The following is a 23,245-nucleotide window of genomic DNA, read 5'->3' on the forward strand; positions in this document are numbered from 1 at the left end:
AACAGTACGTGATAATATTGAGAAATCCCTGCAATTTTGTTCAAGTTTTTGAGACATTTATTCTCAAACATAATTAAACTGGACTGAATGCCATATAATTAGAAAGGCTGCGACTTCCTATTTTTCATACCCATCATCACAGTCCAGGAAAATAAGATCTAAGGTAAAAAATCTGCAGGGCCGACTTGTAAACAATTTCATTTTTGTAAAATAAAAAAAAGTTATAGCAGGTACCGTAAATTCTCATTACCTATACAAATGTTGCTATCGGTGTAAAACAGAAAAGAACAGGTCTGATAAGGCAGCATTGTGTCCCTAAGGATAGGGTTCATATCTAATAAATAGCTTAATGCATTTTACAAAGTGCAATCCCAATACAGGGAGTTCAGTGTCTTATACATTCATAATCAAATATGTCTTTCATTATAAAATCTTTGTTCTTTGCAAATAAAATATTTCTCAATTTTAGATACTAAACTAAAACATCATAGAAATATATTCATTTTGTTCGGATTTCTATTCTCTCTTGAGCGAGTCATTGTTGATTTCTGGTCTCTTTATTTTGACCTGGAAGAAAAGATGCAAAGAATGATCAGTGAAAAGTTTAGCAAATATTAGATTTTTTAGATCAGTTGTTCCCGACACCTGCACATTTTACCCAATATCTTCTATTCTAGTGTTTATAGGATATCACAAGACAACCAGCAGATCAGAGTATTCTATGTTGGGCCCTGCACATAAAGTGATCTTTCCACAGACCCATAATTAAAGGGCTTGTCCAGGCTTGGGGCGCATGTTTACAGTCTCTCTATTTGAACGCAGACTTGTGAATCCTCATAGCACACAGTGGGTGAACTGTCAGAATTCTCCAGTACTGGCACCGGAAGACTGACTGTAAGGCCGTGGTCACACTTGTGAGAGCAATGTGAGAAACTAGCGCGAGTCTCTCACATCAATACCCGGCACTGCCGCCGTCACTGGAGACCGGAACATGCGGCTGCATGTATTTCTATGCAGCCGCACGCTCCGACCGCAGTGCCGGTGGCTGTGCTGGGTATTGATGCGCGAGACTCACAAGAGTTTCTCGCATTGCACTTGCAAGTGTGACCCCGGCCTAAGTATGCGACTTGCATACATGCGGTCAGATGCCGACTAGACATGTTCTGGCTCACTCAATACAAGTGAATTGAGTGAGGTTGGACACATCTAGTTGGAAAATGGTCGGAATTATGCAAATTGCATACTTGCAGTCACACTACTGTCTCTCCCAGCGCTGGCACCGTAGAATCCTGACAGCATAAAACCTGTGCGCTGTGAGAATTCAAAAGTCTGCAGTCACATAGAGTGACTGCAGACTTGCGCCCCAAGCCTGGACAATCCTTTTAAGCTGCAGTAGTACTGATGGCAAACATTGTCTTAAACCAGCAGTGTACAACCTGCGGCCAGGGACCCACAGTGGACCGTGATGTCGTTCTGTGACCCCAATCTATTTGGTCACAGACATCTTTGTCTGTGCCTATTAGATGCTGACATTTTCCATTACCCGGAAGTAGCAACAGGTAAGTAGCAATGGCACACTGTGTGGCAATAATGGAGACCATATATAACTGGCATTCTTTTACCCTGACACCAGGAAGGAATAGATTACATACAGAGGTGGCCATGCATGTGTACAGCAGCAGCCATTGTAGTTTTATTTGAGCAGCTCAATTTTAGCAACTCATCTTAAGCCCATTGAAGAGAGCCAGATACATGGTCTCTTCATTTCTGCAGTGTATAGAGCAAAGAAGACTACAACTATTATCCTGATTGGTTCATTTTAACAGTGTAAAAAGCTGGTGCATCCCTGCCTTAGACCTTAAATCTTAAGTTTACTTCTAGTATAAAGAGAATGTTCAAGCTGCAGTATGTTGTTACCTAATTTCTGTATTGCATTCTCTGACATGTCTGCAGTTGATGCTGCAATGTCAATCCTTAGTGGTTGTTTCCTGTGAACGTGAAGTATACTCTCTTTCTATCTCTCCCTGTATTCATTGCTCTAGACATGACTATACACAGAAAGGTGCAATATTTTTTCCTGTAAAATATACGAACACACACTGAAGTTTTTAATACAGTAACAAAAACCTGACAGAGCCCATGATATGTCAGTATGGTTGTCACGAGTGCGCCGCACCCAGCTGGGACCTGTGGTGCACCTGGGATCAGAAGATCACAGAGATTAGTTGATTGCAGGTCCTCTTTGGAGCCTACACGACCATTCATGTGAGTGGTGCAGGTTTACTCTTTCCTTTGGTATGGAAAGGGTTAAGAGTCCTTGGTTTAAGTCTGCTGAGATTCCATCTGTCTTTGGTCTCAGCTGCTCCTTATTGGTACATTCACCCTTCACTATTTAAACTCACTTCTGGCTTCCTCCTATGCCAGCAATAGGTTTATCTATCCTGAGCCTTAGTTACCTGGAATAACTGTTGTGCTCTTGGAGAAGTTGTTTGTGTTCCTTTTGATTTCTGTGGATATCCTTTGTTGTGTGTTTCCCCTGTCCCCCCCTTTCCCTGTGTTGTCTTATTGTAGGAGTAAGACTAGTGTCTTGATGCCCATCTCACTATCTAGAGCTAAGACCTAGGGTCAGCCAGGGCTTAGGCACGTGAAGGTGGATGGGGATGGGCCTCTAGGGCGAAAAGGAGTGCAGTTGTCAGCATAAGGTGAGTTTTGAGGGTTCACCATTTTTCCCCTCTCCCTACCATCAGGACTCCCCTTTATCAGCTCCCTCAACCCCTCCATTTGCATCGGACACCAAGCATCTCCCTGCCCCCCGAGAACTGCTAGTGTCTGTCATCTGCTGGTGTGGCACCCCAGGGTCCTGGTCAACACAGTAGCATTGCTTTCCTCACAGGGAGAGTGATGTTACGTTTTTAAGTGATGAAGGATATCTTTTATCAGGTAACCACCATACACACAACATGTTCACATTCCAGGCCACAAGGGGGAGCTTTTGACTCTATTTCTAGGTGACTCCCCTATATATATTGTGGTTTGGAGGGAAAGAGGAGTTAGTTCCTGTCAGAGGACGGAGGAGAGAGCAGACCGACATAGAGTGTCAGAAGGTCTGAACGGGCCGTGTAGTCTGAAGTACTACAGCTCCTGGAAAGAGACATACAGAATCCCGAACATTGTTCAGTGAACGTGAAGGAGAGTGAAGCACAGGAGAGTAACATCAGGGGAGACCAGCTACGAGCAGGCTGCCTCCTTCTGAAGCGCAGATAACCGGTAGCTGGACCACTGAGGTTGTAAGGGACTCTGCCACTTACAGCAGAAACTGGCAGCACAGCTGAACTGCAAGTTACCTGTCCGCCACACACACCTGAGACACAGTGACACATAGAGCCCGGGGCATGCTAGAGTCCCTGTAAAAAGGCTTGAGTTACCTGTCATGCAGGTATTGTCCTATCCTATATGGGGGACTGAGAGAACTGTGAGGACCTTATCTGAAGCCATAGGCAGTAAGGGACTACAACACCACAGCGCTAGAGGAAGGCTTTTAACTCCACCTGGAAAAGGAGACTCTGGATTTGCTTCCAAGCCAGCCGGACCCTACCTGCCCTGTGATCTGGTACCCTGGACTGAGGCTGCCTGAAGTCTTCAATAAACCAGGTAAAGAGACTGCAAACCTGTGTCCTTGTTCTTTATTGCGCCATTCACCATCTTCCATTTACACACCGGGAGCCCTGAGGATACACTTTATGTGTGGGAATTTATACCATCTAGCTGCCATAACATCACCCCAGAGGACTCCTTAAAGCAGTGTCGGTCCCCACTGACCGAATACCACAGGTGGCGTCACGAACATAATCTCTATTCACCAAATCCCTTTAAAGACTTTAAAGACTTTCCCCTTTTACTTGGGCGCCCAGGGCCATGGACCAGGTCACCACTTTGAACACTGGACCCGGTACCAGATACGCCACGGCCCTGGCGGGCGACTCACTGGATCTGCTGCATTAATTCCTTTTTACTGTTTGTGAATGAAACAGAAACATGGAATTCTTAATTCTAGTGTGTACACAGCCTAAGCTGTACTTTAATAATGATAATGTAACATATCAGTTATTATACCTCAGCTAAACTGTTGACTTTTTCAAGGTGAGGTTTCCAGTTGACCAAATTTGGAGCTTTAACGTCTTGATCTGATGTTGCAATTTCTGATTCTCCAAGCCGCTCAAACGCTAAAAAAAGGTCAACATGAGAAATGATGTAATTAACAAGTGTGATATTAATAGACTGAAATATATGTAATAAAATGAGGAACTAAGATTATTGAAAGTAGGTTACTGAAAATACACTTACATGGAAATAGAGATGTTTTCCAGCTAAATCGTGTTTGGTATATTCTGATCATGAAAAATAAAAAAACAGCATTAGATGATATGAAAAACATGTAGAAGTTATTACAAACTTAAAAAGGATGAGTGCTGTGAGCTTTGTTGGGTGTATAACCTGGAAACCACCCAGCATGTGTGTCGATTTAATCCACATTCACCAGACATGTCAAAATGGTATTCAAATGTCACACACTAGGAGCATTTTTGACGAAACTTATGAAGCCACCTCGTCGCTTTTCCAAACAACCATAACATCTTATCTTGACATTATTTTAGTCTACATCAAATTTATCAAAAGGGCATGCCTTGCTAGGATTGGTCTGCCTCCCACTTCAATACAATACAGTGCACAAGAATTAACGAGTAACCGTCGTTTTCATTTTTATTTTCATAAATCAATAGAACACCTAAAGAAACTTTGTAATAAATCTTATTGGAGAACTCTGCTTCTTTGTCCTCCAGGACTGATCATGTATTTTCTAAATTTTCAATTCAAAGGTAAAATCTATAGTCAGTGAAGACAGATTTTTACATTACTAGATAGGAGATGGTGACTGCTAGTGCTAATATTCTAGGTCGATACAATTTACTCATAAATTGAGATCTTTGAAAATTAAAGACCAGTCCAGGAGGAGAGAGAAGTATATTTTTCTGATAATGTATATTACAAAGTTGCTTACTTTTATGTGTATTATTTATTTATTAAATAAAAATTAAAAGGAAGGTTTACACTTTAAATCATTTCTTATGTTTTGCAATGGTAGGTAATTGGAGTGCTAATCTACACTGGCACTATTAATTGGTTACCTTTTTAATATTTCATATGAAGTGTTATTCTTATAACAATAGGTCATATTTTCTAGTGTATACATGTTAATCCAATTGACCTAAAGCCAAAAACAGCTTGGTCACATTCCGTAGAATAGTCACAACAACAAAGCCATGCAGAAGAAAAATTACACGTGGCTCATGGAATGCAAATATATATCAATTTTATTAATAATCAAATAAACATAAAATCATAACACCGGAGTACCTCAAAATGCAACAAACACCGTACGGCTAGGGCATAACAATATTGATAACTTAATGCTACATCCTACTTCGATTGACCCATATATATAACGTAGCCTGATGCTCAACACAGTGACACTTGCTTAAATAGCATTACCAAAACCAACTGGACCATATGGACCTAAATGGGAAGTATGCTGAAGGGACACTAGTGTGTCAATGCTACTGTACTTAGAGTCACTAACCAGAGTAAGAGTCCATAGCATGGAATAAACAAAAATGTATTACCCGTGGTTTGCCTTTGCCTCGGTGAACGTCCCACCCCATGTGGGACGTTCACCGAGGCAAAGGCAAACCACGGGTAATACATTTTTGTTTATTCCATGCTATGGACTCTTACTCTGGTTAGTGACTCTAAGTACAGTAGCATTGACACACTAGTGTCCCTTCAGCATACTTCCCATTTAGGTCCATATGGTCCAGTTGGTTTTGGTAATGCTATTTAAGCAAGTGTCACTGTGTTGAGCATCAGGCTACGTTATATATATGGGTCAATCGAAGTAGGATGTAGCATTAAGTTATCAATATTGTTATGCCCTAGCCGTACGGTGTTTGTTGCATTTTGAGGTACTCCGGTGTTATGATTTTATGTTTATTTGATTATTAATAAAATTGATATATATTTGCATTCCATGAGCCACGTGTAATTTTTCTTCTGCATGGCTTTGTTGTTATGAATATTTTCTAGTGTGTAGTAAAAGTGTGTACTGGTTGTCACTTACTCATCGTCACATCCGTCATTCTCTTTCCTCTTTTGAGAACAGCGAATTGCAAACCAGATTCCCAGGAGCAGCAGAAGAAGGAAGGCCAAAGCTCCAAATAATATGCCAAAGAATGGACCCAGGTTCATGGAGAGATGTTCACATTGTGGTCCAGATGTGGTATAGATAGAGAATGGTTTACAACTGAAATTAACAAAAAAAAAAAAAAGAAAAGAAAAAATTGTAGACTTTTCAAAAAGAAAGATAGTTATTTTAGCTGCACCCTAAAATGTATCCAGTCTTGCTCTAGACAGATATATTCAGACTAAAGCCTATTTCCAAGAAAAATGAACTAATACTTGAAACATAATTGGGACAATTACGGTCACCATGGAGTGGTAGGATGGCATTTACATTTTTTTTTAATCAAAAAACATGTTATCTAAGTATCGTGTATTATTTTCATGCACTATGCTATTTATTTATTCACTGCAGGGTATTCAATTATTATGTTTGCCTGTGATTTTTTTTTCTATGCAATGGACAGTGTGAACATGCACTTACACACTGCATGCACACCAGTTTATATCCCAGTCCATACCTTTAGGTTTTTTCAGTCTGAATCATGTGCATATAAAAGGTGTGTCCTGCCTTTCATTTGAGCTGGACATTATATTGATGTGGTTTCCTATGGCTGTGTGTCCACTAGTTGGACCCAGTCCTTCTCAGCCCTTATCCACATTCATGTCACTAGACAAACGGTGAGGATTTTAATATTAGAGTTAGGACTGTCCAAATTATGGTCACCGTGAAGTGGTGGGATGGCTTTTGCATTTTTTTTAACTAATTACCTTACATTATTTTCATGCACTATGCTTTTTACTTATTTACGGCAGGGCATTCAATTATTATGCTTCTTAAGAAACTGATCTGGCCTGGCCTAGGCCCTACTTGCGGAAAAACTTTGGGGCCTGATCCTAGCTCGGAGAATCCTGAACTTTGTGGCCAGAGATGCATCAGGGATGGAGGAATAGTTAATGTAGGTGTGTGTTTATATATAGGAAATATATAAAAAAAAAGTAAAAAAAATGTAATTCAAAAAATCTGTTAATTTTGTATATTCTTATATACTATTATTATTTTTATTATTATAGCGACATTTATTCCATGGAGCTTTACATATGAGGAGGGGTATACATAATAAAAAACAAGTACAATAATCCTAATCAATTCAAGCAATGACTGGTACAGGAGGAGAGAGGATCCTGCCCATGAAGGCTCACAATCTACAAGGGATGGATGTGGATGCAATAGGTGATGGCAGAGCTGATCGAATAGCGGTTTGGTGGGTCGGTTGTTACTGCAGGTTGCAGGCTTTTCGGAAGAGGTACTGTAGGTCTTCAGGTTCCTTTTGTTCTTATTGTATATTTTTATATTCTGTTGTATTTAGGTTTTGTTGTAGTGTGATTGAGGTGATGTAAGGGTGTGTGACTGTAACGTGAGGCAGTGGGACCAGTTAGCAAGTATTTGTTCTGATTGCGGTTATATGCGTCCATTTTATAATATTTAGGTTTAGTGTTATGTGTTTATACTGTTTTATGATTGTATATAATATTGTATATAGGATGGCATGTTTGTGGTGTATATAGGATATCGTGAATGTAGTTTGAGTATGTATATAGTGGTATTAATGAAACTGGGCCAGGGGTTTTACATGATTTTATAATATTATTTATTATTTTAGGGGGTATATTCATGTGGTGATGGTTATTATGCTTCTCCACTTTTAGTTTTCTTTTCTTCATTATTTTTTTTCTTTAATTTTATTCTGATTTTAATTTTTTCCCCGTTTAGTAGGTCAAGAACTTTCCTCCATTTTTGTTTACATTTCTGGTTTATTTATTTGTGATTTTTGTCTGATTTTACATCATCTTGTTGACTGATTGGAGCATTGTACTTATGTTTCGTTCTGTTGTGTCTTATCCTGTAGTGTACATCTTGCAATCTTGCCTTGCGCAGGCGTGTACTATGGAGGACAGAGAATTAACTTCAATCCAATATTGCAGCCAGCATGCAGCCAGCGGGTAAGGAAAGGGTGAATCAAACACCCGAAAACCCCGCCTCTATGGCTGAAAATTGTTCCCTCCAAATTCAGGTGACAGAGTCCCTTTAATTGAGACATCAGTAGGTTAAATGTTTTTGAATATCCATATTGAATCAGGAGCCCCATATAATGCTCCATACAGTTCATGATGGGCCGAATATAATGCTCCATACAAAATATGCCCCATATAATGCTCCATAAAGTTCATGATGGGCCTCATAAGATGCTCCATACAAAATATGCCCCATATAATGCTCCACAAAGTTCATGATGGGCCCCATAAGATGCTCAATACAAAAAAAGCCCCATATAATGCTCCAAAAAGTTCATGATGGGCTCCATAAGAAGCTCCATACAAAAAATATGCCCCATATAATGCTGCTCAAAGGATAATAATGGCCCCATAAGATGCTCTATATTAAAATATGCCCCATATAATGCTGCATAAAAGGTTAATGATGGCCCCTGTTGTGAATTCTGTGGCTGAATTCACTCCTGTGGTCACAAGTGGTACTGCAGCTTCTGAGCTTCCTCCCTCAGGTGTTCTGGTGAGCTCGTTAGCTGCTTCATTACTTAACTCCGCCTGATGCTGCTATCCTTGCTCCTTGTCAATGTTTCAGTGTTGGATCTGAGCTTCTCCTGATTGTTCCTGTGACCTGCTGCTCTGTATAGCTAAGTGCTTTTTGTTTTTTTTGTTGCTTTTTTTCTGTCCAGCTTGTCTTTTGTTTTGCTGGAAGCTCTGAGACGCAAAGGGTGTACCGCCGTGCCGTTAGTTCGGCACGGTGGGTTTTTTTTGCCCCCTTTGCGTGGTTTTGCTTTAGGGTTTTTTGTAGACTGCAAAGTTCGCTTTACTGTCCTCGCTCTGTCCTAGAATATCGGGCCCCACTTTGCTGTATCTATTTCATCCCTACGTTTTGTCTTTTCATCTTACTCACAGTCATTATATGTGGGGGGCTGCCTTTTCCTTTGGGGAATTTCTCTGGGGCAAGTCAGGCCTATTTTTCTATCTTCAGGCTAGCTAGTTTCTTAGGCTGTGCCGAGTTGCCTAGGTAGTTGTTAGGCGCAATCCACAGCCGCTTTTAGTTGTGTTTAGGATAGGATCAGGTGTGCAGTCTACAGAGTTTCCACGTCTCAGAGCTCGTTCTTGTATTTTTGGGTATTTGTCAGATCACTGTGTGCGCTCTGATCGCTAAGCACACTGTGTTTCTGGATTGCCTTCATAACACCTGTCATTAGCAAACATAACAGTACAAGGAGCCCACTAATGATTCTCAATAGAGGGAAAGAAAAAGTTCTGACATCATTTTTTTTTTTTTTCTGCTCTGTGTTCACTTTTTTTTTTCCCCTAGACATTTGGGTGATTCTGGACACAGGTGTGGACATGGATATTCAGGGTCTGTGCTCTTCAATGGATAATCTCGTTATAAATGTACAAAAAATTCAAGATACTATTGATCAGAAATCTATGTTAGAACCAAGAATTCCTATTCCTGATTTGTTTTTTGGAGATAGAACTAAGTTTCTAAGTTTCAAAAATAATTGTAAGCTATTTCTGGCCTTGGAACCTCATTCTTCTGGTAATCCTATTCAACAGGTTTTGATTATTATTTCTTTTTTGCGCGGCGACCCTCAAGACTGGGCATTTTCTCTTGCGCTAGGAGACCCTGCATTGAGTAGTGTCGATGCGTTTTTCCTGGCGCTCGGATTGCTGTACGATGAGCCTAATTCAGTGGATCAGGCTGAGAAAAATTTGCTGGCTTTGTGCCAGGGTCAGGATGATATAGAAGTATATTGTCAGAAATTTAGGAAATGGTCAGTACTCACTCAGTGGAATGAATCTGCGCTGGCAGCTTTGTTCAGAAAGGGTCTCTCTGAGGCTCTTAAGGATGTCATGGTGGGATTTCCTATGCCTGCTGGTTTGAATGAGTCTTTGTCTTTGGCCATTCAGATCGGTCGACGCTTGCGCGAGCGTAAATCTGTGCACCATTTGGCGGTACTGCCTGAGGTTAAACCTGAGCCTATGCAGTGCGATAGGACTATGACTAGAGTTGAACGGCAGGAATACAGACGTCTTAATGGTCTGTGTTTCTACTGTGGTGATTCCACTCATGCTATTTCTGATTGTCCTAAGCGCACTAAGCGGTCCGCTAGGTCTGCCGTCATTGGTACTGTACAGTCCAAATTCCTTCTGTCCATTACCTTGATATGCTCTTTGTCGTCGTTTTCTGTCATGGCGTTTGTGGATTCGGGCGCTGCCCTGAATCTGATGGATTTGGATTATGCTAAACGTTGTGGGTTTTTCTTGGAGCCTTTGCGGTGTCCTATTCCATTGAGAGGAATTGATGCTACACCTTTGGCCAAGAATAAACCTCAATACTGGGCCCAGCTGACCATGTGCATGGCTCCTGCACATCAGGAAGTTATTCGCTTTCTGGTGTTGCATAATCTGCATGATGTGGTCGTGTTGGGGTTGCCATGGCTACAAACCCATAATCCAGTATTGGATTGGAATTCCATGTCGGTATCCAGCTGGGGTTGTCAGGGGGTACATGGTGATGTTCCATTTTTGTCGATTTCGTCATCCACCCCTTCTGAGGTCCCAGAGTTCTTGTCTGATTATCAGGATGTATTTGAAGAGCCCAAGTCCGATGCTTTACCTCCGCATAGGGATTGTGATTGTGCTATCAATTTGATTCCTGGTAGTAAATTCCCTAAAGGTCGATTATTTAATTTATCCGTGCCCGAACACGCCGCTATGCGCAGTTATGTGAAGGAATCCCTGGAGAAGGGACATATTCGCCCATCGTCATCACCACTGGGAGCAGGGTTCTTCTTTGTAGCCAAGAAGGATGGTTCGCTGAGACCGTGTATTGATTACCGCCTTCTTAATAAGATCACTGTTAAATTTCAGTATCCCTTGCCATTGTTATCTGACTTGTTTGCTCGGATTAAGGGGGCTAGTTGGTTCACTAAGACAGATCTTCGTGGTGCGTATAATCTGGTGAGAATCAGGCAAGGAGATGAATGGAAAACTGCATTCAATACGCCCGAGGGTCATTTTGAGTATCTAGTGATGCCGTTCGGACTTGCCAATGCTCCATCTGTGTTTCAGTCTTTTATGCATGACATCTTCCGTGAGTATCTGGATAAATTCCTGATTGTTTACTTGGATGACATTTTGATCTTCTCAGATGATTGGGAGTCTCATGTGAAGCAAGTCAGAATGGTTTTTCAGGTCCTGCGTGCTAACTCTTTGTTTGTGAAGGGATCAAAGTGTCTCTTCGGTGTGCAGAAAATTTCATTTTTGGGGTTCATCTTTACCCCTTCTACTATCGAGATGGATCCAGTTAAGGTCCAAGCCATCCAGGATTGGATTCAGCCGACATCTCTGAAAAGTCTGCAAAAGTTCCTGGGCTTTGCTAATTTTTATCGTCGCTTCATCTGTAATTTTTCTAGCATTGCCAAACCATTGACCGATTTGACCAAGAAGGGTGCTGATTTGGTTAATTGGTCTTCTGCTGCTGTGGAAGCTTTTCAGGAGTTGAAGCGTCGTTTTTGTTCTGCCCCTGTGTTGTGTCAGCCAGATGTTTCTCTTCCGTTCCAGGTCGAGGTTGATGCTTCTGAGATTGGAGCAGGGGCGGTTTTGTCACAGAGAGGTTCTGATTGCTCAGTGATGAAGCCATGTGCTTTCTTTTCCAGGAAGTTTTCGCCCGCTGAGCGTAATTATGATGTGGGCAATCGAGAGTTGCTGGCCATGAAGTGGGCATTCGAGGAGTGGCGTCATTGGCTTGAAGGAGCTAAGCATCGCGTGGTGGTATTGACTGATCATAAGAACTTGACTTATCTCGAGTCTGCCAAGCGCTTGAATCCTAGACAGGCCCGTTGGTCGTTATTTTTTGCCCGCTTCGACTTTGTGATTTCGTACCTTCCGGGCTCTAAAAATGTGAAGGCGGATGCTCTGTCTAGGAGTTTTGTGCCCGACTCTCCGGGTTTATCTGAGCCAGCGGGTATCCTCAAGGAAGGAGTCATTGTGTCTGCCATCTCCCCTGATTTGCGGCGGGTGCTGCAAAAATTTCAGGCGAATAAACCTGATCGTTGTCCAGCAGAGAAACTGTTCGTCCCTGATAGGTGGACTAATAAACTTATCTCTGAACTTCATTGTTCGGTGTTGGCTGGTCATCCTGGAATCTTTGGTACCAGAGAGTTAGTGGCTAGATCCTTCTGGTAGCCATCTCTGTCACGGGATGTACGTACTTTTGTGCAGTCCTGTGGGATTTGTGCTAGGGCTAAGCCCTGCTGTTCTCGTGCCAGTGGGTTGCTTTTGCCCTTGCCGGTCCCAAAGAGGCCTTGGACACATATTTCGATGGATTTCATTTCTGACCTTCCCGTTTCTCAAAAGATGTCAGTCATTTGGGTGGTCTGTGATCGCTTTTCTAAAATAGTCCATCTGGTGCCCTTGGCTAAATTGCCTTCCTCCTCTGATTTGGTACCTTTGTTCTTTCAGCATGTGGTTCGGTTGCATGGCATTCCTGAGAATATTGTTTCTGACAGAGGTTCCCAGTTTGTTTCAAGGTTTTGGCGAGCCTTTTGTGGTAGGATAGGCATTGACCTATCCTTTTCCTCGGCTTTCCATCCTCAGACTAATGGCCAGACCGAACGAACCAATCAGACCTTGGAAACATATCTGAGATGTTTTGTTTCTGCAGACCAGGATGATTGGGTGTCCTTTTTGCCGTTGGCTGAGTTTGCCCTTAATAATCGGGCCAGCTCGGCTACCTTGGTTTCTCCATTTTTTTGCAATTCTGGGTTCCATCCTCGTTTCTCTTCAGGACAGGTTGAGTCTTCGGACTGTCCTGGTGTGGATTCTGTGGTGGATAGGTTGCAGCAGATCTGGACTCAGGTAGTGGACAATTTGATCTTGTCCCAGGAGAAAGCTCAACTTTTCGCTAATCGCAGACGCCGTGTGGGTCCCCGACTTCGTGTTGGGGATCTGGTTTGGTTATCTTCTCGTCATATTCCTATGAAGGTTTCCTCTCCTAAATTTAAACCTCGTTTTATTGGTCCGTATAGGATTTCTGAGGTTCTCAATCCTGTGTCTTTTTGTTTGACCCTCCCAGACTCCTTTTCCATACATAATGTATTCCATAGGTCGTTGTTGCGGAGATACGTGGCACCTATGGTTCCATCTGTTGAGCCTCCTGCCCCGGTTTTGGTGGAGGGGGAATTGGAGTATATTGTGGAGAAGATTTTGGATTCTCGTGTTTCTAGACGGAAACTCCAGTATCTGGTTAAATGGAAGGGTTATGCTCAGGAAGATAATTCCTGGGTTTTTGCCTCTGATGTTCATGCTTCCGATCTTGTTCGTGCCTTTCATGCGGCTCATCCTGGTCGGCCTGGGGGCTCTGGTGAGGGTTCGGTGACCCCTCCTCAAGGGGGGGGTACTGTTGTGAATTCTGTCGCTGAATTCACTCCTGTGGTCACAAGTGGTACTGCAGCTTCTGAGCTTCCTCCCTCAGGTGTTCTGGTGAGCTCGTTAGCTGCTTCATTACTTAACTCCGCCTGATGCTGCTATCCTTGCTCCTTGTCAATGTTTCAGTGTTGTATCTGAGCTTCTCCTGATTGTTCCTGTGACCTGCTGCTCTGTATAGCTAAGTGCTTTTTGTTTTTTTTGTTGCTTTTTTTCTGTCCAGCTTGTCTTTTGTTTTGCTGGAAGCTCTGAGACGCAAAGGGTGTACCGCCGTGCCGTTAGTTCGGCACGGTGGTTTTTTTTTGCCCCCTTTGCGTGGTTTTGCTTTAGGGTTTTTTGTAGACTGCAAAGTTCGCTTTACTGTCCTCGCTCTGTCCTAGAATATCGGGCCCCACTTTGCTGAATCTATTTCATCCCTACGTTTTGTCTTTTCATCTTACTCACAGTCATTATATGTGGGGGGCTGCCTTTTCCTTTGGGGAATTTCTCTGGGGCAAGTCAGGCCTATTTTTCTATCTTCAGGCTAGCTAGTTTCTTAGGCTGTGCCGAGTTGCCTAGGTAGTTGTTAGGCGCAATCCACAGCCGCTTTTAGTTGTGTTTAGGATAGGATCAGGTGTGCAGTCTACAGAGTTTCCACGTCTCAGAGCTCGTTCTTGTATTTTTGGGTATTTGTCAGATCACTGTGTGCGCTCTGATCGCTAAGCACACTGTGTTTCTGGATTGCCTTCATAACACCTGTCATTAGCAAACATAACAGGCCCCATAAGATGCTCCATAGAATAATATGCCCTATACAATGCTCCATAAAAGTTGATGGCCCCATAAGATGCTCCATAGAATAATACGCCCCATATGCTGCTCCATAAAGGTTGATGGCCCCATTAGATGCTCCATAAAATAATATGCCCCATATAATCCTGCATAAAGGTTAATAATGGCCCCATAAGATGCTCCATAGAATAATATGCCCCATATACATACTCCATAAAGGTTGATGGCCCCATAAGATGCTCCATAGAATAATATGCCCCGTATGCTGCTGCAGAGATTTAAAAAAAAATACTCAGCTGGTCAGATGCCAATGTCCTGAGCAGGCAGGGACACCGGCACGCTATGGGGCCAGGTGCCGAGTCGCTGTTGGCTCAGGCCCCTGGCACTTGTGATATTCACCTGTCCCCGGTCCACAGCCACGCACCGCTGTGTCTTCCGGCTCTCTGAAGTGACTGTTCAGGCAGAGGGCGGCAGGCGCACTAAACACGTCATCGATCCCTCTGACCTGAACGTCACAGGGAGAGGGTGTGAAAGACACAGGCCGGCGGTGGAATGGGGACAGGTGAATATCGCATGGCTCACCCTCCCCCGTTATACTCACCCTCCTGGTGCAGTCTCTGCACTTCCCAGCTTCTTGCCAGGGCCTGTAGCTCCTTCCACATGGTACCGCTCATTAAAGTAATTAATATTCGCTCCACGCCTATGGGAGTGAAGTTGCGTCCATATTCATTACCTTAATGAGCGGTACCACATGACCGCTGAGCACAGGAAGAGCTGCCAAAATGAATATTTAGTCCAAAAGATAAACAATTAAGATCAGGAGGGAAAGATTAGCTGTTTTGAGTGAAATGGATAATTCATCGTGTTTGTACATACTGTATGCCACTCCCCTTTGCTTTTTTCATACCTTGGTTGAACTTGATGAACATCTACCTTTTTCAACTGCTTTAAATATGCAACCATGTAACATGAATTTACTACAATTTTAATGTTCATTTAACCCTTTCAAGATAAGCGAATTTCCATTTTTGTTTCTTCATTTTGACTTCATCCTTTTACAAGAATCATAACTTTTTTTTCCTACAGACATGTTTTTTGTGGAATCATATGCAGCTTTGAATTCCACCATTAGTTTGATCATAAAATGTACAGAATATTAGAAAAATGTCCAAGTAGGGTGAAATAATGAAAAAAATGTAACTTCAGCAATGTTTTTTGTTGTTTCGTTTCATTGTTAATTTTTTTTATATGTCATTAATCTGCGTAACAATTACCTGGTAACAAGATTCTCCAGGTTAGCCTGTTTATGGTGAAAAAATTTCATTTCCTTTTTTACTTTTATTTAAGTAGTGATTTTTTTTAAGAGTTTGTAAAAGAAAAAGAAAAAAATGGTTGGTGTCGCCATTTTCTAAGACTCGGAATGTTTTCATTTCTCTGTTGATTGAGCTGTGTGAGGGCCTGTTTTTGCATTGTGAGCTGACATATTTATTGGTACTATTTTGGGGAGCATACAACTTTTTAATTGTTTCTTATAGCAAATTTGGTGGAGTAGTAGCAAGCAATAAAACCCCGTCATTCTGGTGTTTTGAGTCTTTTTTTACTTTATGGCTTTAACCATATTGGTGAATTAACTAACAGATTGGAATCTTACAGATATGATGATACCAAATATGTTTATTGTTTTATTTTTTTTATGCTTAAAGGGGGGGGAGAGTGTGAATGGAATTTTATTTTTTGACATTGCAGCCAGCCATAAGAGCCTTTAGCAGGCCACGGTTTGCCATAGCAAACCATCAGTACTAACAAGTACCAACAATTGTATTGGGGATGCTGATGAATACATTGAACAATTTGCAGTTGTACTCCACATCTTAAATGTTGCTGTCAAGGATTTAAAGGGTTAACAGCTAGGCTCCAATTACTGCTGTTACAGGAGCCAGCTCCTCACAAATTCATTTAACAGAGGACTTCCCTGTATCCTATATCATGAAGGAGAAGTACTGCAATTTTGATAAATATTATTAAAGCTATGTATTTTATGCAGTTTTGCCTTGCTGTGATGGGGCTGTATTTAGAAATTAGAACATATTAAACATATTAAAAGGATTGGTTTGGAGGAGTGACTCACCAGGAATCATACACACCCACAAGGGGAATGATGAGACCCATTTATCAGTAAATAGAGAGGAGTGAATATATTTGAGTGGAATCGAATTCTACTTGCATATTACAAAAATCCGCCAAAATGCAAATTTTTTGCAATTAGCTTGTCATCCTTTTTCTGAACTGTAAAGGGCCATCAAAAGGTTGAAAATAAACAAAATTCTAACATTCACCTTACTACTCACCTCTTATCTTCACCCCTGTGCAGTCCTCGTGACATCTTCTTATCATGGCTGTGAGGATTGAAATCCCTGGACCCAAGACATTTCTGCACAGGACCTTGTGCGCCCTTGTACAGAACCTTCATGTACCTCATCAGAGTCGGACGTCCCGGCCTAGCATGAGGAAGCCCAGGGATTTAGTGCTCGAAATTGGTGATAAGAAGGTGTGATGAGGACCAAACAGGTGTCTGTGAGGAGAGGTGAGTAGTGAGGTGAGAATAAGGATTTTTTTAAATTTATAACACCTTACATTAATTATATTCCAGGATCTGGAGAGACCCCAAGGCATAATAAGAGACATTCAATTCACAAAAAATAGCTTCCTGGAAAAATTCACGTGAACAGGCGAATTCGAATTTAGCATGATCGCTTATCTCTATGAGTATCTTGTCCCATACATCTGATACCTCACATTGCTCCCACATTTCTATTTTCCTTTATCTCTAGGTCTTCCAAACTTTTGCATAGTTGTACAACTGATGTACAACTGATGTTATATTACTGTGCAGCTACCATGCTGGATTGCTAAATAACTGAAATTTTTCTTGTTATTTTGCATTAGTAAAAAAAAATTCAACATGACATTCATTAAGATGATAGCATATCTACTTACCTGCAACTAATAATTCCATTAACAAGCTGACAAGCGGCATTGTTCTTACAGTATGTATTGTTGACACATAATGAGCGACACCTCAAAGTGGTATTATCCACTTTATATCCTTCAAACGTACAGTATGCAGACTTTGCTAGTTCCGTTACGTTCACTGAGGAAAGAAAACAACATCAAATACTACAGTACTGCAAATTACACATACACATGATTTATAGATGTGAAGGTGAGAGAGGTCTGTAATTGACATCATAGATAGACCACAACTATGAGAGTCAAAATAAGAAAACAAATCCACTTTGTCTGATTTGGCAAGATTTATTTTGCAAATTATGGTGGAAAATAAGTATTTGTTCATTAACAAAAGTTAATCTCAATATTTAGTTATATTTATATATCCTTTGTTGGCAATGACAGTGGTCAAATGTTTTCTGTAAGTCTTTACTAGGTTGGCGCACAGTGTTGGTGGTATGTTGGCCCATTCCTCCATGCAGATCTCTTCTAGAGCAGTGATGTTTTGGGCCTGTCGCTGGGCAACACGAACTTTGAACTCCCTCCAAAGGTTTTATATGGGGTTGAGATCTGGAGACTGGCTAGGCCACTCCAGGACCTTCATATGCTTATTACGAAGCCACTCCTTTGTTGCCCTGGTGGATCATTATGATGATGAAAGACTCATCCACGTTTCATCTTCAATGCCCTTTTATGATAGAGGTTTGCACTCAAAATGTCACGATACATGGCCCCATTCATTCTTTCATGTACACGAATCAGTCATTCTGGTCCCTTTGCAGAGATACAGCCCCAAAGCATGATGTTGCCACCCCCATGCTTCACAGTAGGTATGGTGTTCTTTGGATGCAACTCAGCATTCTGTCTCCTCCAAGCACAATGAGTTTTGTTTCTATCAAACAGTTGTACTTTGGTTTCATAAGACCATATCACATTCTCCCAATACTCTTTTGGATAATCAAAATGCTCTCTAGCAAACTTCAGATGGACCTGGATATGTACTGGCTTAAGCAGGAGCACACGTCCGGCACTGCAGTTTCCTCTCCTTCAGACCCTGGGAACCATTAGTATCCCATTGCACTGCATTGGGTTTCGTGTTTCAGCCGACCCCGGCCCCAACTTTTCTATAGGATCGGCCGATTTCACTCGACCCGACTTTTGAGAAAGTCGGGTTTCGTGAAACCCGACCCAATCCTAAAAAAAGAAAAGTCGCTCAACCCTAGTTACTATATTGGTGCGTAGCATTTATTTTCTGGCACAAATGAACATAAATATAGTATTCATGTTCAGCATTTTTATAAATATAGTCACAAAAAAGAAGTCAGTCGACCAGCACTGAGCGAGCTCTCCCGAAATTAGACCCCAACGATACACTCTTCGGAGACCAGACGGAGCAAGCTTCTTCTGAAGATGGGGAGGTGCATGCACTAGGAACAGCTGAATCAGTGCTGGACCCGTTGAAGCGATTGTTCGTGAAACGGCCGTCGTCTGTCTCGTCTCTGCACGCTCCCTCACCGCTCCCTCCTCATGTCGTAGCCTGTCTGGTTCCTAGCTTGGAACGCTGTGCCATGGTCATCAAAGGACTATTATACTGTTGAAGACTACGGGTGAGTGCTGCTTTCATTCATTCCTTCATTTACCGGTGATTTTTATAAATATATTTAAGCCAGAAATTGTCAGAATTACATTGATGTATCTCTGCTAATATCTAGTTTAATAATCTTGTATGATGACTCATGCTCTATAATTTCATTGTCACGATTCAATTTTGGATTTGTGGCAGATCTGGTTTGCCTCAGTTTAAGACCTTTTTTCCTTTCTGGTCATCAGGGGTTAATGCAGTTTTTTCCCTCGGTGCATAGTGGGGGTGTGAGTTTGGTGACACAGGGGGACGCCTCTGTTGTCGGTTCTATAAAGAGTTCACCATCTTGTGGCAGACGCATGCATGAAAATAAACGTTCAGGTCCAGACCTGTGTGTGAATGATTACGTATGGGTGTCCACCAAAAATATCAGGTGGAAGTGTGGAACTGGGATCTGGAGTTCGAGGGTAATCGGGCCATATCGGGTATCAGCCATTGTCAGTCCGAAGACTTACCAGTTGGAGTTACCCTCAGTAATGCCCATACACAACTCATTCCACAGGTCAGCGCTCTGGAGATTTGCGCCGCCTACTTTGTCTACTCCATCGTGCTGTGTCCACCTTAAACCTGAGGATCAGGTGACTGGGGAGGTGAACTCTGGTGAATCGAGTCATTCTCACTGTAGGTTGTTTACTGGTGAGGTCCAGTGTTGAGGGTCCAGAGGCCCCTCATTGAAAGGGGGGGTACTGTCACGATCCAATTTTGGATTTGTGGCAGATCTGGTTTGCCTCAGTTTAAGACCTTTTTTCCTTTCTGGTCATCAGGGGTTAATGCAGTTTTTTCCCCGGTGGCAGCTGATGTTATTGCATTGCTGCTGGGTCAGCTGATGTTTGTGTTGACCACTCCCTCCATCCTTTAAGAGGTCACCTGGGTAATCAGCTGACTGTCGGTATTAGTTCACTCTTCAGCGACCAAGCCAGGAGTAGGAGCTAGATGGGAACTGTTATTCTACAGCTGTGTCCGTTGTATCTGGTGTTTCTTCCTGCTGTGCTGTGCCTTGCAGCATTAAGCTAAGTGTGGTTTTTCTTTACCTTGTCTGTTTACCTGTTAATTGTGATATTTATACACTGGTGCAGTCCACCTCCCTTGGGGGGGAGAGGGGGTCACTGATAGGGCCTGCACAGGAGACAGGGATACGCTGGCGGCTCGGGCCTCCTAATCTTCATAGGTACCCCCGAGATAAGGGAAAGCCAGGACCCCTTATAGTGGCAGGGAAAGGTGCGGGTTCCAGTATGCCGTCCTGCCCCTTTATCGCCGTAAACGGCGTGACATTCATGCTTTACTAGTCAAAGTAAAGATTGTATCATAAAACAGTGAAAGGGGACATTTTAGAATATATTAACATTTGTCCTACAGCATACAGATAATTATTAAAACTTACATCTATCTCCATCGTCTACATAATCAATATAAATTGATTCACTTTCATTTACTGATGAACGTTTTCTTCGAGATGAAGTTTTCATAAGATCTGCTATTAGCTTATCATTTAGATAGAAAACTATAGTTATATTTGCCTTATAACTAAATTTTGCGGTGAATATTGCTGTCATATTCATGTTGACATTGTTCCTGTAAATACACATAAAAATATAAAATTCAAAATTAGAAATTCAGTGGAGAAGCGAATAACAAGATGTGTTAAAATCATTGCAATTAATGCCAAGACCGCAAATATTATATAAAGCTTGAGAAAGAAACCATCATGTTGCAGATTTTCATGTTCACCACTTCTGCACCATATTGCATTACCGCTCACAGCAAGAAAAGTAATGTATATCGTTACATTATGGGTGTCACAGAATAGGACGTCATTTGGCTGAACATTAGAGAGCCAGGCAAATGGTTAAAAAAATAAGTAGATAATACCTCATCTGTCCCACTGTCTCATCATTGTTGCCTATTTTCTTTCTCTTTGCCCTTCTCAGGTCAGGGTCACACGACAATAGAATCTCCCATGAGAGAGAATCAGGTAGATTATGCTAATGGCACTTAGATCGAATTTTAATCAGAGTTTGATCCAAGTGTCAGCATAGTGTGATCTGATTCTGTCAGGTAAGAGAATCAAAGCACACTGTGAGAAAAAGGAGAACAACATTTCTCCATCTTCTTCATTGTGTGAGTCTGTGGAAATACAAGTGCAGTCCAACGTGGTGAATGCACCCATGGACTTGAATGGGCCTCCAGTTTCATAGTGAAATAGTAGTATTCTTTGATTTTTTTCACAGACACTTTTCTGATTTCTATGTTCATGTGACCCAGGCCCAGGCTCTGCCTAGGCCAAGACTTCCACCTTGACTAGGTATTCAACATTACTGTGTGCCTTTCCATCACAAGTCATGACATCATGACGTTATGATGTCTGCCACCTGAGTGATGACACTATACGCATACACTGTGATGTTTAAGGCCTAGTTGAGGAGCAAGCAGGTGAACTGGAAAGGAAAAGGCGATGAGAAATGGATCGAGAGTTGGGATAGCAGTACAGGTGAGCTGTGAAGGGAGTATTAGATTTGTTTGCTTTTCATTTTACAGTCTACATTTATTATTCTCTGGGGTCTGGAGAGACCCAAAAGCATAATAGGGATCATTCATTTTACAGAGAATAAAATCCACATAATTTTGGGAATGCAAATCTTGGTAGATCTGGTCATCTCTAGGAAGTACACTACGCTATTACTGCAGCAAGAATGTTAGCAGATATTACATTTGTAAATTGAATTTTTGTAGAGCATTGGTTAATGGCAAATGTGCATTCTCCTGGTATATTCTAAAAAAATATTAAAGGTTCTATGAGGCTTTATTAGGAGTGAACACACAGACACAGCTTAAGTTTAGTTACTCACCAAAACATATTAGTCATATTACTTGTAGTATTATCAAACAAATCTTTCACATCTTCTCGAAGTTTGGAATTAATCTGCATAAGTAAAATAAACAAAAAACACTTAGTTCTAATTTTAGGTAAACCATGAAGACCAAACTTGTCTTAGAGGGTATTAAATTGCTTTATTTAGCCAAACAACATAAGCAAGTTTGCAATCAACTTATTATGTCAGCTGCCATTCTCCTGCAATAACGGCTTTTATCTTTCATAGTGTACAGCTGATACCTGTGCAGAGCCTGGAGAGTGTATAGTAATTACATTCTAGGAGAGGGGTTAACTCTTAACATCCCAATTAAGTCTTTTCAGACAATGAATGTCTATACAGTAGTTAACTGCTCATCTCTCTTACCCTGTCTCTCCATTTCTGAGCAACTGCTAATATAAATTTAGCAAAATCACTAGCCCTGCAGCCTTCTTAACAGATCTCCCAATCATGGCTCTGGGCTCTCACTGTCTTGAGCTGTGTGCTTCTTCAAATACCCTGTTATTTCTAGGTGTAAATATAGTGATAACAGTGAGGACTGAATGTGTTACAGCAGAACTTGTGCTGAGCTTTATAGCTCTACTAATACTACAGCTCTGAATACTAACCAGAATGTCAATCAAGTGGAGAGCCTACACTGCCAGAAGCCAGAAAGTATTGAGGCTATAAGGAGACTGCATAGCTATAAGAAACTGTATGTCACTTCTCTGCCACTAAGTCCATTAGCGATTATTTAGCCCATTATAAACCCAGTAGGGCCCTGCTGTAAACAGAATGCAAGTCTTTAAAAATATATAATTATTTAGTTGAAGTTGATTAGTAATATCGTTTAGAAGTGGGTAATATTTGGTGCCTTCTAAATATTTGAAACACTTGTAAATCTATCATGTACATTATAAATAGATCTTTACAAGACGGCTGATAAAAGTATATTTGTCTATCTCATAGATTGTAAGCATTTCAGTTGGGCTCCCACTCCTCTTGCTTGAGTTGTTGAAATATATTTTACTCTGTAATTTATTATATTGCCCCCATATGTATCCCATGAATTGGAAAATAATATTATTATGAAGATAGTTTAAATAGACACTTATGAAACATGAAGATATACAGTGAAAATAATAAGTAGAAACACTCCTGTTATAATACCCAACTTTTTGTCATGTAAAAAAAATCAGAACAGAACTTTTTCCAACCTTAATTCCACCCATAATCTGTACAAACCCAT

General features: G+C 41.4%; 1 protein-coding gene across 1 annotated transcript in view; it reads right to left on the reverse strand.

Moving 5' to 3' along the window:
• Nucleotides 1-208: 208 nt before the first annotated feature.
• The window catches only part of LOC138638071 (mucin-4-like), a 369,132-nt gene continuing 346,095 nt past the window's right edge, over nucleotides 209-23,245 (reverse strand). Inside the window, exons 103-109 of the mRNA XM_069727053.1 lie at nucleotides 21,994-22,067; nucleotides 20,529-20,719; nucleotides 17,494-17,647; nucleotides 6,176-6,358; nucleotides 4,345-4,388; nucleotides 4,114-4,223; nucleotides 209-567 (exon numbers count right to left, since the gene is read on the reverse strand). Of these exons, the coding sequence (XP_069583154.1) occupies nucleotides 517-567; nucleotides 4,114-4,223; nucleotides 4,345-4,388; nucleotides 6,176-6,358; nucleotides 17,494-17,647; nucleotides 20,529-20,719; nucleotides 21,994-22,067 (807 nt within the window). The 3' untranslated portion in view covers nucleotides 209-516. The remainder of the gene's footprint in view (nucleotides 568-4,113; nucleotides 4,224-4,344; nucleotides 4,389-6,175; nucleotides 6,359-17,493; nucleotides 17,648-20,528; nucleotides 20,720-21,993; nucleotides 22,068-23,245) is intronic.

This window comes from Ranitomeya imitator, chromosome 5 (genome assembly GCF_032444005.1).
Source record: "Ranitomeya imitator isolate aRanImi1 chromosome 5, aRanImi1.pri, whole genome shotgun sequence".
NCBI lineage: Eukaryota > Metazoa > Chordata > Amphibia > Anura > Dendrobatidae > Ranitomeya > Ranitomeya imitator.